The sequence below is a fragment of the Megalops cyprinoides genome, chromosome 9 (assembly GCF_013368585.1).
Source record: "Megalops cyprinoides isolate fMegCyp1 chromosome 9, fMegCyp1.pri, whole genome shotgun sequence".
NCBI classification, from domain to species: Eukaryota; Metazoa; Chordata; class Actinopteri; order Elopiformes; family Megalopidae; genus Megalops; species Megalops cyprinoides.
The window spans coordinates 10,011,381-10,028,925 of record NC_050591.1 but is presented as its reverse complement, the minus strand read 5'-3'; the positions used below and the strand labels follow the sequence as shown (position 1 = coordinate 10,028,925).

Below are 17,545 nucleotides of genomic sequence, written 5' to 3'. Positions count from 1 at the left end.
CGGGGGGGGTCAGAGGGGGGCACGTGGAGGCTCCCCCAGACTGCCACAGCGCAGCAGGAGCCTGTTTAGTGCCATTGAATAGCCAGTTTTGTTCTCTGAGATATCCTTCTACATGAGATGTGGACATCTTTATTCAATCTTACTGCATTGCCCAAAAATATCACTTCAGCTGTTTTTATATGATTATATTTCCAAAAGCATTAACATTTCAAAAATAACACCTCTGACCTCCTAATTAGATTTTAATGCCCATTTTTATGCACAGCCAAATTGTTCACATTTTGAAATATACGTACACAAAAGCATATCTGTGAAGCCTGTCATTCAATTAAAATAGGGTTACTTATTCTGCAATAGTTCATCTGTTGCTTATCAGTGTATTAATGTAACAATATTCCAGATCTTACAGGTTACTGACCTATATGCTAGTGCTTTAGCAATTAAGAGATCAGAATGAATAATTAATCCAAGCTTTGATTAGAAATGCAAATGCATGCAAATACATGGATGTGCTTTAGGGTTGTGGAAAAACTGGTTTGGAGTTCCTAGTGAAATATTTGTCTCTGACAGGTCCTGTCCCTCTCCATGGAGAACCTCAAGAATGTCAAAGTTTTCACCGTGATCATTTCAGAGAGTAAAGCTTAACATTCCACGCACACAGATGCTATTAATTACTCTAAATGTTCAGTGTGGACCATTGTGAAATAACCAAACCAGGCCAGGGATGCTGAGTGAAAGTTTTGCTCAGAAGATGCTGGCAAATGCAGGTAGAAACACTGTGGACAGAGTTGTGATGAGAGCGAGCCGGCAAAGGGTCTGTGGTCGGCCTTCTCTGAAATGATGCGTTTCCGAGCCGAGGGGCGAGGTCTACCACAGAGATGAACTGAGACCACGAGGCTGTGCTCCTTCTCGGTCGTCATTACTGGAAAATTACTGAATGCTGATGATATTTTTCATGAGCTGGGGGTCGCGTGCATGCGTGTGTGTGTGTGTGTGTGTGTGTGTGTGTGTGTGTGTGTGTGTGTGTGTGTGCGTGTGTTGGGGGGGTATTTCCTGGCGGAGGGCCCGGCCTCTTCGTCATCTCGGGGCGGGATGTGCGCTTTTCCACAGGGCTGCGGACACGCGGACGCAGTCAGGAAACACCACAGGCATGATATCATTGTTGCAGCTCGCTCGGCTCCCCACTGGAAGCTTCTGTAGGAATGTGCCCGGCGCGGTTCCACCTTGGGTTCCGCGGGAGATGACGCTCTCGGCATCTGGTGGGGATCCAGAGAACGCCGGCCGGGCTGGAGGGCCGCCCCTTTCGCTGGCCGAAACCGAGTCACAATGTCTCGGGTAGCTCTCTCCCCGCGAGCTGCTTAGCGGGAGACTATCCTGTACTCGCTGGTCTTAAAATATTCTCAGCACGAAAAAAAGCATGATCCAGAACCAGTTTCGTATTTGTTCACCGTTTCTAACGTCAATGTATGAAATGGTTGCCGGTCAAGATTTCAGGGCCTGTACACGGTGTCCTCAGTTAAATACCACATAGCATTCAGAGAATATATTACATCATGATATCTATTCATGAGCGAATGTGTCAACACTAGCAATTGAGCACAGCCTTCTGTGTTCACCAAATACTGAGGTTTGCGGTAGGGTGCATGGAATGATTCGTGAATCGTTACTACTTAAACATTACATTATTTATTTGCTTAGCAGTCACCCATTCCCAGAGTAACTAGAATAAACCAGCCTGGGACTCAAACTGGTAACCTTAGGATTATAAACCAAGCTCCTTCCCACTACGCCACACTGCTGCTCTAACACACCGTTAGGCCTAGGTCTGGATTACAAGCCTTATATGCAACCACATTTCCATGTACTTTTCTCGACATCTGCACAAAAAAATTATCATCAAATAAGAGCAACTTTGCTAAATTAAATCTGTTGTAATTTAAAAGAGGAAATCTAATTAAAGTTTTCTTATGAAAAAGGTCCTTTACACGTAATAGAGCTGTGACGGGGTCACAGGCCGAGTCCTTCTCAATGGGACTGTGAACACAGGCTGCACACTGACGGCGGAATGAGGACTTCCTGCGTGTTCCGTTCCGGTTTTTTTCTTTCTTTCTCCCATAATGCAGTATTTATGGAGTTAACGTGAACGGCTCGTCTGGAGCAACCCGCTGTGAGCGCGCAGCTCTTACGCTTATTAATTAATGAGTACAGCGTGAGCGGAAACTGGCTGACCCTTGGGCAGCGAGAAATGCAGAGAGCAGAAAGCGTAGCCAAACTGCGAGGTGCATGTGTATGCGTGTGTGCGCGCGCGCGCGTGTGTGTGTGTGTGTGTGTGTGTGAAGCCGTTTGTCTCTCTGTGGGGGGTTGAGGTTCTGAGAGCTGCGTTTAACCTGCGCCCCTGCGTCGCCCCTCTCTCGTTCTCCCTCTCTGGAGAGAGAGTGAAAGTGGGAGCCCCCCCCCCCCCCCCCGGGGCCTGCCCGCGCCCTGCTTCCTGTGAGCTCAGAGCGCTGAGCACATTCCTGAATGTCCGCATTCCTCCACCCCCGCACGCCGGCTCCCCGGGGAGTGGGCTGCCGTCTCATGACTCAGGGGCCGCGCGTGGCAGCCAGCCAGCGAGGCAGCCAACGGGCGGCCACGGGGGTGGGGGGGGTGGTGACGCGGGGCACCCCCCCCCCCCTCAACCCACCCCGCTGTCACGGGAGCTGACAGCGAGCGTCTGAAACCCTGCTCCTGCACATCCCCACGCCCTTGTTTGACCCGCTCTCATCTTCCCGTTCAAGGACTCCGAGCTGGTGTGAAAATGCCAATGTCATTCTTAATCTAGAGCCTGACAATTATGGCTGAGTGCGTTAACGCTTGCGATCACAGGAGATGCATGCAACAACATTACAAGCAACTGCACATGGCTGTGGATATACAGTGGAAACAAACAACTGAGCCACTCATAACACCACCTGTGAGCAGAAACTACAATCTTCATAGAACAAAAGCTTTGAAAACAACATCTGATCTATGGCCACTCCTGTACAATATCCCATGATTCCCCTGTGTACAAATATGCAAAACAAACAACTAGCATTCACGGTTTGTTAGTGTGACATAGGTAATAGCAGAATTGCTTGGTTTATCACCACTTCAAACAACGGTCATCAAGCAAATGCTTGCGGGCGTGTCCAGTACAACAATCAAAGGAAAAACTGGACCCAAGCATATCAGCAAATATATACTACTTCAGCACTCTAGCTATTCCATGCTCTCCTGAAGCATTTTTGTTTTTTCTGTAAAAGTGTATGGTAGTGTAACACGAGAAGGGTGAACGGTTGGGTCACACCTCTGTGCAGCATTTCACAAAAACACACAAAACGGCCAGCCTCGGAAAGACTCAGAAACAGCGCCCGCGCGGCGGTGTGTGTTCAATATGTAACTCTCATAAGACGGAATTAAAATGGGGCACCCCGGGGTCATAAGGACTGGATTCCGCAGGGGTGCACGCCGTCTGCTTCCGAGGTCCAGTTCCACTTGTTATTTAAGACCGCATTCTTGAATTCCAGCTCTTGGATGCGTGCCTGGGGCCCTCGCTCGAGCTCACTGGCTTGGTATGTGACAGCTTTCTGCTTCGCAGCGTTTTCCGCGGAGAATGCGTTTCCCTTGCCGCTTCGGCGGCCGCGGCGGAAAAGGGAAAAGACGCCGGGGGGGGGCCGTCCAGCAGGCAGGGGGCTCACGTCCCGCTCCTCCTGACCCGACGCGGCCGGGCCGTGGGGATTCGGCGCTGGCGGACGGCGGCGGGTTTTCTCCGGTTCTGCCCCGCGTGGAACCTCGCGCCCGCTCGCTTACGTAAACGGTGTACGATGGGGCGGACGGCTCCGGGCCAAACAGATGGCCGGGGCTGGGATCTGTGCTCTGAAGCGGACGCGCACAGAGGGAGGAACACACCCCTCGGTTTCGCCGCGCCGCGAGCCACGTCCCCCGGGGGGGGGGGGGGGGATTAAACACAGCACAGCCAACACCTTAACAAGCCACTCTGATCGTTTAATCAACCTCACCCTCCAAAAAACTCCACAATCATTTAAAATGTGACCTGCAGTGCACTGCCTCCATAAAGGACTGTTCCTAAATGGAAATCTATCCTGTCGCATCAGCTGTTTCCAGCTTTATACTCCAGCCATAAAGATAAGCATTCTGAATGAATGATAACTGCAAATCAATCCATCATTATATTGCCTCCACATCCAGGAAACACGTGTGCTCAGTATTTACTGATAATTTCTGTAATGAGTAATAGGTCCCTTCAGGTAGCCAGTTTACATGGAAATTTCAGATTCAGATTTTAAATTCAAAGGCAAAAATCTCTGTCGAACCAAACTCCTCATCACCAAACAAACCCATAAAAGATGCAATATGAAGTGCTGAAACAAAGTCTGAAAAGAATGCTTGAGTAAGAAGTCTGACTAGAAATAAATCTTGTAACTGTCGGACAGCATGTTCGTGCATTCAAATCAACATCCACTGTAAGCCACGGAATCTCCTCTCTGTGGCATGGAGGCTTGATACCAAACAAACTGGAATGTGCTGAGTGTTTCTCAAGCAAAAAGAACACAACTACAGGGGCCCTACTCTGATTAATTTGTACATATGCGTTTCAAACTAAATTGCTGGCTTACAGACACCAGATAGTGCAGTCGCGGGACTGGTAAGCTTGACCAAAGCGTTTCTGTGTTTGTTTTTTGGTAACAGATCCCCTCCCACTTCTCTATTCCATATGACAGTTAGCCACGGTGTAACCCTGCCTGTATCCACTGTGTAACCATGGGGATACAAATAGTGAGAAACACTAAGCCAAAAAATCTGGGAAACAGGATCACGAGTTTGTTTCTTCTTAGGTTAGTCTCATGTTAATGCACATCAGTGGTTGGCTGGCGACATGGAAAATGGCAAATAGCATATCTGACCGAGATTGAGCTAAAATGTCCTTCCACCATCTCAAGCACCACCTTCATCAATCTCCATCAGAGAACGCAGAGAAAATGTACAACGTTTACATTATCTGTGCAATACGATAAAAAGGCTGCGGTCTGCTAGCAACATTAATCAAAGGTACACTCCGTATGACTGCTCAAGCCCTGAACTGACCTGAACCCAACAGGACCTGATGAAACGGGTTCTCCAAGGATGCACTGTACCGTGTTAATGTTAAGCTGCTGAATGTTACACATGGCATTTATTATTCACTGAGTGTACTGTGTTTTACCGAAAAGAAGAGGGTTGGGTTTTGATATATGCAAGCTGCTGAACATGATCTTGATTTCATTTCATCATTACCTGTTTGGTAACCGCTAGATTTTTTGCACAAGCAGCAGACCCCCTGGGCCGAGTCAGGCGATACACAAGGTTACCATCTTTGGGCCGGATTTGGTTCAGCAGAGCATGGGTTAGGTTGGGTTCGGGATTCAGACTCAGGCTCATGCAGACCTTTAATGGACACCTGTGTATCCTTTGCCACATTGTTACAGCAGCATTGGGAGAATGTTTACTTTACATTATTGGCTTTTAGCACACATTCTTATCCAGAGCAACTCACAAAGGTTACAATTTTTTACATGTTACCCATTTGTACCGCTGGATATTTACTGAGGCAATTCTGGGCTGAGTTCCTTGCCCAAGGGTACAGCAGCAGTGCCCCGGCGGGGGAATCGAACCAGCGACCTCTCGGTTACAAGTCCTGCTCCTTACCACTACGCGACACTGCTGCTGAAGGTTTGGTGGAGGAAAGTCAGTGAGCGGAGCAGGCAGGGATGCCGTCTCTTACCTGCGTTGTTGGCTTCGGCCTCCAAGATGTGGATCTCGGTGCAGTCGGCCAGCGAGTGCTCCAGGCAGATCTGCAGGAAGCGGGCCTGGGTGCGCGTCACCCTCTTCAGTAGCGACAGCAGCGCCACCGTCTGCTCACACTCATTCCAGCCCTTGAACCAGTCGGTCAGGATGCCCACCTGGTCTCGGAACATCATGGTTGGTCCCCCTCGGGGAGGGGAGGGGGGGAAGGGAGAGGGGGAGGGGGAGGGGAGGGAAGGGGGCACGCAGAGAATTCGGGGGGTGGCGGAGACTCCTTGTTTTTTCCGCGCGGGACGGCGCGTCGGCTCGCTCACGCCCCACCCACCGGAGGCGGCAGCGGCTTTTCCCAAAATGACGTTCAGATCCCCTCGGCTCAGGAGGCCGGAGTCCCTCACATGGTTCAGGGGACGGGGAGGGGCGGGGGGCGAGGAGGGGAGGGGACGAAGGACGAGCCGCTCCTGTCAGATCCGGCCGGCGAAACCTCCGACGGGCTGCGCGCCCTCTCTAGAACATTCCAGCGAGACAGAGCGGTCAGAGCTCCGGCCGAACCTCCTGTTCTGTCCTGCTCCCAGGCAGGAGGGCTGCCGCTGTCGGGGAAGAAGAAGACAGGATGTCATAACCTTCCCACTCCAACACAACCCACACAACCACACACTCAGCCCAAAACAGTCAAACAGCCCTGCGCTTCTGTGAGAAGAACATCAACCATGAAGACAAGCCCTGAGTGAAACTGTAATTGGTTTCACAAAACAAAATAGAAATTATTTTTAACAGCAGCAAGCTGTTTTTTGTAATTTAGTAATGCTGTACTCACCCCTGTGATCTCGTACTGCACTTTCTCTTGGTAAATGTACCGATGAAATATGCTAAAGAACATTTAGTCTTTAGTAATTCAAAGAAGCAAAGAGATGCCTGGTCCCATAAGGCCATGGTACTCAATGCAGGCTTTCATTCCTGTTCTTACTGGTATAAAGCCCCACTGGAAATGAGAACCAGAATGACTATACAATGATTCTCAACTTTACAAAACGCCATAGTACCCCTTTATAGGATACAAAATTTTCAGACAGACCAAAAATCTCCGTCAGATGAATTAAGCTGAAAGTCTACTCAATAATATGAAAACACATTGACTGTATGAGCACCCTTAACACCAACAGCATTACACTCGAAGACGGAAAAGATTAGCAACTGACTGATGTGGTAGCTCATGCATACAGCCAGGTCTTCATTAGCTTTGGAGATGAGTAATATCTTGCTAGATTTGCTTACTGGCTATTTCACTTCGGACATGAGCTAACAAGCTGCAAGTATCAAACCTAGGTAGCTATCCATTTCAAAATGTTTACATTTTGTGTTAATCCATGCTTGACTTCTTTGTGCAGCTCTTATTTTGCCATGTTTTGTGATCATTTGAATTTATTCTTAATTTATCATAATTGTGCCATTTGAAATTGTTTATTTGATTATATGACTATTTAACTCACTAATGAAAAGCTTAAACTGTGAAGATAAATCTTTTTGATACAAAGCCAGTAATTAGCCTCTTCCTGTATTTCACTGCACTCCCATATGCCTTACAGAAAGGCCTATGTACTGAATCACACAAGTTGAGAAACCACTGTTGTAAATTATAATAATGATTTTCATTAGCTAGCATGTCTCCCTCTCCATGGCGATCTCTGCATTTCTTAAATGGCACTGACTGGTTTAATGTATGATGGGTTGAACACACAACAAAAACGATGGGATGCAATTTAGAATACACTCACAGACATCAGTGAAACCTGACCACATACTGTGGTCTTTGAGACCTCTTGTTTATATGATGATCTTTCAGTCACTGGGCCTTCATCTTATGAAAGTGTACAGACTGAAGCCCATTCTGGGCTACAGCTCGTCCCTCGGGGATGGATCAAGGGTTAATATGTACCACAGGAACACATCAGGAAAATACCTCCAGCTGCTGTGATGAGGTACCATGTTGTACAGCCTTCTACAGCTCTCACAGACCAGAAACTGCGGTGGGTCTGGACTAAAGCTAAAATTAACACTGGAGATGAGCTTTGCAGATCTCTGAAACAAAAAGCTGCTTGCTCAGACATTTTCAAATCCCTCCAATGATTTGCAAAAGGCTTCCCTCCCCCAACAATGCTGAAAGTGTCGCAATTTCAGGATCCTAACATTAGCAGAGCATTAGGGCGAGTACACAGGGCTGACAGGGGCAACAGCCAAACTGAGGCAGACACACACATTTTGCTTTTTCACTTCTGCAGAGGCACACAGCAAAAGGTATCAACCTTTTACATTACATTACATTACTGGCCAGCCTTGATGCAATAACCATTTGTTTCGAATTCTGCAAAAACATCATGTGTTAATCATATCAGAGATTGATATAATGTCATCCTAAAGGAGAACGCCTAACACCACATGAGATAACATGACTCATTCCCAACAGTTTGCCCTCCACCTCCAGACAGATCAAGATATGCTTTGTAGAAAAAGATGTCTAGAAACAAAAACAAATTTGTGAATTCATATTAGTGTATTATTCACACGGCCAAAAAAAGGTCAGCTGCCCACGAAACAGCCCAACAAACCAGACTGTAAAGTACCATCACAGTATGAAAGCCTACAATTATCAGATTTAAAAGCCTGGCAGTGGCGTGTTCTATCCAGCAGAGGAAATTATTAAAAGCAAGTTGTAAGTTTTATACGAGGTCTACCCTCACCACACAAGGTTCCCTCTGGTCTGCTGTCTCCCGAATGCAGGCGGGCTGTATATAAAACGCTACACTGGGAATTGCTCATTTTGGTGCTGGAATCTTTCCCATGTGCGCTCAAAAAGGACGTCTCGCCGGGTGCAGCGCGCATTCGTGAAACAAATCCCAGGCCCGAAGGAGACGTGACGACGGAGCCCGGCGTGCTGCCGCGGCCGCGTCCACGAGCGCGGCGGGGGCACGAGGCCGGCGCTGGTCATGTGACACATCGCCAGGCGCCGTGGGTCCCGTTAGCCGAGACGCTTTCTGTGCCGGGCTAACCCGAGAGAACTGAATGCAGTCGTAACAGAGGGAAAGGAGGCCGGGGAGCAGCCACATGTTGGTGAGTCTTGGGAATAAAAGGACTGGCCCAGAGCAGGGTTGCAACAGCCTCTCTCTGCTTTCCCAGAGCCTGACAGTGAGTAAGACCTGGGAAGGGAATGATGATGGTAATTATAAAGTAATTAGCCTTTGGCGTGTCACCATCCGTCAGCTTGTATGAAGGTTGTACTAGACTGTGAATGAATACTGTATGGCTAAGGCACTGAATGTGTCAACAACTACACATTTCAAGAGAGAATGCTTTGACTCCTATAAAAGAAAGCTAACTTTAGGTGTAGAAATAGCGCTTCTTGCCCCAGAAATATGTCCACAGATATCATTTGAATTTACAGACCAACAAAAAAGCCAATATACTAATACTGTAGCATCCTTAGCTAAGCTAAAATCATCACCCGTTTGAGCTTTTTCCTAAAAATACAACAGCATGATGTATGACACAGCATCTAGCAACTAGACATGAGGTCACCACACACTTAGAGTGAATTTGGTTAGTAAGAATCACATCAGTTCCCAAGGACTTGACTTGATTCTTCCATGCAGTTGATTCTTAAAAGCAGAATGGCAAATTAATGGGCAAAATATGGGGCAAAATATGTGCAGTTCATGTTTTTCATATTCCACTGTCTATGGCCCTTAGCTAAATTATACAAACACAGATCAAAACATATTTGACTGTACATTTCTACACAGTAAGCGCAGGAATAAATCACAGAGCATCGGCCGGCACTGCAAGAGTTTGTGATCAACTGCACTGCAGCTGAGAAGGGGAACTGAAGAGCCGTTCAGCTGTGAAGCATCTTCAGCTGGATAAACGGCTGCAACCACACAGTCAGAGGATGCAGGAATGCTGAAATTAACGGAACATGAAGTTAATCTGCAGCAGCCATTTCAGAAATGAAGATGCAGACCACCAAGCGAGTTTCGGAGAGCTCCTAGAAGGAGTGAAGGGTGCATTAAAGGAAGTTTTTGGTACTTAAAAGGTGCACAGCGCCGTATGTTGTATGCAGCATTGGCACTGCAAAGAGGGAAAAACATTAGCCAGCCTTGCATACAATGACCAACAGGTTGACATCTTGAAAACAAGGAAAAGCTTTAGAGAAAAAAAGATCAACTTACAAGGTGTCAGATGCAAGACATGGAATTTATTTTTTAATTTGAACTGCGTAACAAAGTGCACCAACCATAAACCTATTTTATTACTTTCTTTCCATGATGAGAAAGCTGAATATATGCAAAAACTATTGTACGCTGCAGACCACAAAACATGTGAAAGGGAAGACTACTCTACCACATGTCACAACTTCTCCCAGTATCGTAAATACGCATCTCTAATGCATCCTCATTGATCACATAGGCGTGACTATGCACAATTCAGTGGGCCAATCGCTACTTTAATATCCACGCAGCATATCACATTCAGGGAGTGCATGAGTCTTGCTGCCCCCCCCCCCCCCCCCTTCTGACCGACGCGTTAGTTTACAGGCACGGATCGACGTGATGTTATCCTGCGAAAACACGAGATATCATCAGAGGCCCTGGTGTAGCATTTCCCCTAAAGACACGGCCCCGTATTACAGCGGGCTGAATCAATCTCCTTTATTCAGGTCAGCTTATCTTATAATGCTGCGCTGAGATAATCTCCTTCGTAGCGTAGTGAAAGTAGAACGCCTTACTGCCAACACCAGCACTTCCCACAATTAGATTATTAACCGTCCCGGCATTGCAGGTTCACCTCGCACATCTGTTAACGGCAGGGTCGCCAATTACGTAAACGATCAGACGACCTTACGGAGATTAAAACAACGCACACGAAATGCCAGTGCCGTGAGTGGCACCGGAGCCTCAGTCTGCAGACAGCTTTGCAGGCCAGAGGTGTGGTATTTTGAACATTTATGCCTGGCTGCCTCACAGAAATTCAGATAAACTCACGATCCTTTGAGACACTGAGACAGAAGACTACAAGGAAAACATTCCCAATGCATGTGTACAGGTTATTGAACATCAAATTCAAGCAGCATTGAAGTTTTTAAATACAGACGTACTGTACCCGCTGAAACACATGCTAAGAAAATGAGAGCAGTCAGAAGTTTGAATCCAAAATAAAAATTTAATAGAAATTTTACTTAAAGTATCTAATACACGCAGCTTAAAATGCAATCCAACAACAGACGCAATTTTAAAACTTTCACAAGAAAACACAGCATTACTTTAGGTTAATGGTATATTATAGGTGAGTACTCAGCATAGAACACTTGAGCATTAAAAGCACAACTTGCCTGCTTGTAATATGCTAATTAAATAGGTCAGAAAAACTGATAGTGGCTGGTATAAACTGATAGTAACTGGTATGGTATGAAGATACAATATGTTTTGTACAAGTCATGAGAGACTGCAAATGGATTTCATTATTTCAGAGCTGGTTTATAATGAATGATGTTTCCCCAGCCACTCGAGAATGCAAACACCTACTAAATTAACTACACAGTTCAGTGGTGGTGCCAATTAGCACAGCTGTTCTCGTGCACTGCAACTATGGAATCTAGAAAACTGAGCTTGAGACACACGATACAGTTTCACAAATTTAGCTGTTGACCCAACAGTAGACCCTTAATTTCTGACAACTAGAACTAGCACAAATTTCAACCGGTTATGCACAAAGCTCCTGCTGTCCTGCTACACTAAAATGTGAATTTAAGTGAGAGTTCAGAGGTAGAATTACCTAGAATTTGAGTGTGGTAGCAGTAATAAATTACAAAACAAACGAGAGGTCAGCTAGAGGAACAGCGGCATAACCACTTTCTCTCCTTCGGTTTCAATGTTTTAGTAGTTTTCATGCCAGCTTCCACTCTGACAACTGCAACACTAGCATGTAGGTGTAAACAACTGAAATCCCCAATCGCCACTTTGCTTGGTATCTTGCTGGATCACATGAGTTGTTTTGAAAGTTTAATTTGCTGCCTTGCAAAAAAACTCGCTGATACAAATGGAAGATGAATATTTTAAATGCTGAATAACATCTGAACAAATGAAAACCATTATAAATAAATAAAACAGAAAATGTTACAGGATTTCATTTTTAGATACTTACTTTTCCCCTACTGCCTCCCATTTAATCGTCAATACCAATCAGTTCAGTGACTCTACAAGGAGCAGTTCTGTATATTTTTAGTTTGACGCGTCAGCCATCCTGAACCTGGCCCTTCGAAAGGAAGAGTGAGCCAAAATGTGAGGGACAGGTGGTTTGCAGAGGAAAGCAGGAAGCAGGGAAAGGCAAAGGAAGAACAGGCCACTAGACCAGTGGAGTCTGGACCACAGCAAGCTACATCAGACAAACTTGGAACTGTATGTTAAATCCATTGGAGGTTACACTGCATGGAACAGTGATCTTTGTAATAATACATGACAGACTGGGAATATCCAAATTACGGACATCCTTGTTCCTTTCAAGCTGCTAAAATTTAGTAAATGATGGGTGGTTCTCAGTAAATGGATACCCTGGATGTAGTTAAAATGTACCACCTGAAGTATAAAAATTGTTTTTGTAGGTTTTGTCAACATATAGCAAAAAATTACAGACAAATCTGTGTAACCAATAGTTTACCGTCTGTTACTGACAGCAACTAACAGGTGCTATAACATTTTATGCCGCATCAGTCTTAGAAGTAAAACAAATTGATTAGTGAAGAAATGTACTAGTATATAAAAACATAACCTTAACTGTCAAGATGAGCTTATTTAATAAAGACCACCTCCCTACTACGAAGTCTTACAGGCACAGCATTGCCAGCTTAAAAACTAACAACTTTTTACAGCACCAACTAAGAAATCCACCTCCAGCATATAAAGGATTGACACGTTCACACACACAGCATGGCATTTATTGTTGTTGTGATGTCACAACATGCATATCATCACGTTAGCTAGCACTTTCTAGTGTTAAATCAAGGTCTCTCTAGCGAGACTCCATGAAAAAAGCAGGAACAGTGAGCTGAGTGCAATAAGGAAAGGGCGAAACATCTGCTATGAAAACAGCAACACAGGATGTAGAGAAGCACATCACTGGGACACATCAAGCGCTCACTGACAATTATATCCCAGTGTTTCTCCGTAATGTGTAACATTTACTTTGGAGACCTTGCCACAAATGGAAATAGTAACCTCAATGGTCAAGGCTGCTTCTGTTTAGCGGAGACTATGTTTCTGCCCAAACTGTGCAGTGGTGTCCAGACCCACCTCGCTGTGCTGTGAGGTTAGTGGGCTGCACTGCAATGGTTTGCTAACACTTACGACACATCTAAAATCCAGGTATGAGCTCAGACTGAAGCTAACCTCACTGCACTCTGTCATTAAGTTTCAATAACAAAACTGAACAAGCATTTCCTTCATGCATTCCTTACGTAACATATACTATTGATTTCAGCTCTGTAACTGAAGGTTTTCAAAGAAACCAACCGGTGAGGTAGTACTTGCTTAATATTGTTATACAAGGTTAAAGGCAACATGCATATCAGTTATGCTGGCTTGATGAAGTAGTCACCTGAATCAGGCGGCAATCTTCCAAAATGCACAAAAACTTAAAATAAAGTAAAAAATTAAATAAAAATTAAATAAAAGTGAGTAAAACATACAGAATTTTAACATCCAAGTTCTGTGACATATTCAATCCTTGGGAGCCACCACCACATACAATTACCAAAATTTGACTGTCCGATGTGATCCTGAAATGTTTTGAAGCACAAAAAACTGTTGATTCCTCCCAACCCCAACAGACAGTTTGCTTTTGGAAAAATCCAAGAATCCCTTGTTTCTGCAAAGTCCCTTGAGGGATTGGCTACATCCAGGAAGTGTTGCATTATCTGTTATGGTTTATTTCCCCAAGCATAGTTGTAACTCACACTGCGGACGGCATGGAAAACAAGTGTTTTTTTTTTCCCTCATATCCAGGAAACATTACAAATGTTTTTCTAAAGTGTATTGTTACAGGAAGTGTGTCCAGCGAGCTATTGCTAAATCATATCTACAAGTTGTTAGCTAACACGGTGCAGACAGGGTTCAATGTGTCATACGATCTGTCCTAGAGATCACGTCACGCTTCTTTTCCATTTGGGTGTTTCAGGAGTGAACTCCGCAGCAGCACCGTTTTTCCGAATTGGAGCCAAAAATTTGTCAAAATCCAAAATATGAGCCTACTCCGTCAACAAAATTTGAAAAAAACTTTAATACGCAGTTTTTGGGAAAAAAAAAAACCCCACTTCCTTTTCAGAACAAGCTTTATAATATTGATGATAAGCACGACAGATTTCTGATTCAATGGAAGATGCAATTAGGATCCTCCTGGAAAATACCTATCATTTCTACTGTAATAAGTGATCTAGTCATACTGAATACCAAGGAGATCACACTTCTGTTTGTCACCATCAAAAATGCAGACAACATAATATTTATTTTGAAATTTTAACCCACAGTGATGTGTGTAAAAGTCCTCAAGTGAGTGAGAACACCTCAATGTGTAAGTCTCGGCTCTGAGTGTATAGAGACCAAAGAAAATTTAGCCTATGCACTCCATTCTTTCATCCTTCATCAGTCTTTTTCTGACTAAAAAAAAAAAGTCACCAGGAAGCAATGCTGGGGATAACAACCCTCAGAAGGTGAGAACATTTCCAGGGTCAACTACTCATTGAGAAATGACTGACAGAATGCCAATGGGCATTCAACACCTTGCACAGACAGTGCAGTTTTGGTTGTGTTTAGCCGAATGAGGCCCACGGACACAGTGTCATCACTGCAGTATGAATCTGTGCTCACAACTCCCTCGAGAGGGCCTAGAAACGCGTTCGGTAATGCAATGGTATTTTGTGTGAATATAAAATATAAAACAGCCAAATTTTTTAATAACACCCCAACTGACAGGAGCTTCACAAATCAGCAATGTGCCTTGAAATGGTAGGTACTTCCAGAGAGCAACTGTGCAAAGAAATATTAGATAAACAGATAAATGCCCTGAGACAACAGCTGAAAGGGGAAAACACTTGTGCTGTTTTGCAGGCCTGCTGCCCATCTACTGTAATCAGGAGCTCAGTCGTATACAATCCAGAAAGATACAGAATAGAGGTTTCTTCTCATTAAACGGCAAAGACGAGACACGCTGCATGTTAGTGGGAGAAAATCAGTGTGGCAGTCAATGGTCACAGGTACTGCAGCTGTGGAACTGTGCCTCAGCACAGTCCTGTCATTTCACTGATCGCTGCAATGAACTGACATCCCTTAGCACTGCAAAATGGGAATTAGAAACCTTTTACAACATCCTTAGCCCAAAAAAAGACATCTTCAAAGGAAAAAGAGAACTTCTGTTGTACATTACTAGCTAAAGCAGACCCTGCAAGGCACCAGATTCAACCATACATTCAGCCTTTTTCAGGTTTCACTGATTGCAGATGGTTCCATGACAACACAGGTGCTGAACATTTACCATAATTCCTTATATTCGGCAAAATTACAAAAATAAGGGTTAGACTGAATTCATGCTCCTTGGTTCAACATGGCACAAAAACTAAAGAGAAAACTGATAACACAAGTACAAAGGACGTTTTTCACATTCCCAGACTAACCAGCTGAAAGATTTGTCGAAACTTGCCATCTTCTTAATATACTGAAATATATATAATGAATCACAGTTTGGACACAATTCCAAATAAGCATACTACTGTTTCTAAGTGGATGCTTAAACGTGAACAATATGAGTACGAAGGAAATCAACACTTAAAACACAAAGAACTTGACATAACCATTAGTGCACTATTTGGTGCAGACTATGGACTCGTGTAGGTGTGCAGTACTGCAGTATCCCCCTGGCTTTGGACGCAAACCTTAATCAAATGAAATAAAAATTGCATTTGTATGGATATGCATTTCGTTCAGGCCAAATATTAAGTACATTAGAGCTGGATTCCAACATCATATAGCCTATCTGTAAATCTCTCTGCCACACAGCCAACGTGACAATATTCCAGTACGACGTTCTTACGTTAGCTCATCTCCAACCGAAAACTGGAAATTTTGATAAAATAAAATGTAGATGACATTAGCTTGCCTTTGATAATTAGCAGTTTCGGCTGTGCTTTTGATGCGTTGGCGTGATTGCAGAACGGACTGACCACACAGAAATTCGATTTATGGCACCGTATTCCCCTACTGTAAAAAAAGGCTTTTCAAAGATCTCGGTGCAAAATATTTCTGACCACCCCTCCCTTTTTTAACTATGCAGCGCAACGGGCTTGCCTAATACCAAGCTAACTGATGGCTAAACTGCTAGGTAGCCAGCTAGCTAGGTCTGCTGCTGTCATTTTACTTTCAACAATGTGCAACAAGGTAGCTAATTGCCAATAACAATTGCACCAAACGTACACAGAGTTGAAATAAACTTGTAGTTATGTGAAGTCTTTCACGACGGTTCCATGTAACCGGCGACAGTTTTTTTCCCCACATTTGTGTGCCGTTTTCCTTTCCCAAGCTCCCTTTGCCTGCTTAACTAATGTTAGGCAGTGGTTTGATATGGATCTTCCCTCATCCAGTTAACGTTTGCTGAATATAGCATGCTATACTAGCATTGTGTTACAACACCATCTAAATTTGTTTAGCCATCTACCTAATATTTGCTTGTCTAAATTAGCCAGCTAATAAACAAGTGTAGCAGAGATTTAGCCAGCTAACGTTAGCCAGCGAGCTAGATAGCATTCCGCTCAGCAAAACGTTTAGCTAAATCAGCTAGCTACCTATCTGGCAATGGTGTAAGGACAGCTCCGTGGACAAACATGAAAACTCATCAAAATGTGTTGAGGGAGAAACATGAGATACGATCAGCTACTTTGCAGCTAGCTAGTTCAGTAACTGCGTGTAGCACTAGTTTACGTTTCCTAGCTACCCAAACCAGTACCGTCCCTAGAATACAGCCTGGTAGCCATCCCCATTAGCAGCTAGCTAGCTCCCCATTAACTGGCTACATCCATGCACGCTTATCATTCCCAAAAAATCACGCACAGCAACCAGGCTAGCTGTTATGTTAGCTCCCTTGGAACCATTCGACTGTAACTACAGCTGTCCAGCATGTTAGCAATTAACAGCTAATTAGCTCGCAAATTAGTCAGGCATAAGGCTAACTAGATTCTTAGCTAGCCAAAATAACGTTAGATACTTTGCTACTACAGCTAAGGTTAGCTAGCTACCTATCTTTTTTCCACACTGTAAACAGTATCTAGACAGATAGCTATCAACACCATCTTTAGCTTAGTTATATGAGGTGTTGCTGCTTTGCTACGTTCACATCAGCAACAAGCAAGCAAACACTAGTTTGCAAAGATGTCTTGGCAGAGGCACGGAAAGGAGCTGCTGGCTAGCTGGGAAAACAACGAACAAACCTGGTGTGGCGTCGTGGCTTGCAAATCCAGACAGTTGCAGTGAACTGCTGGCTACGGGGTCTTACTGCTTTGTAGGCCTTCTCTGCTTCTTGTTGCTTCTCCAGTGGATGGGAGGGATTCAACGGGTCTCTCGGTATTGAATACTTTTTTTTTTCTTTCGCGATACTGTTGCTGGTGGGGTAGCTATGACCTCCTTCCCACTGT

General features: G+C 44.7%; 1 protein-coding gene across 1 annotated transcript in view; it reads right to left on the bottom strand.

The window, feature by feature from the left end:
- LOC118783438 (protein Smaug homolog 2) overlaps nt 1–6,035 on the bottom strand; it is a 28,480-nt gene extending 22,445 nt beyond the window's left edge. Inside the window, exon 1 of the mRNA XM_036537310.1 lies at nt 5,804–6,035. Coding sequence (XP_036393203.1) covers nt 5,804–5,999 — 196 coding nt within the window. The 5' untranslated portion in view covers nt 6,000–6,035. The remainder of the gene's footprint in view (nt 1–5,803) is intronic.
- Between the last annotated feature and the right edge of the window lie 11,510 nt (nt 6,036–17,545).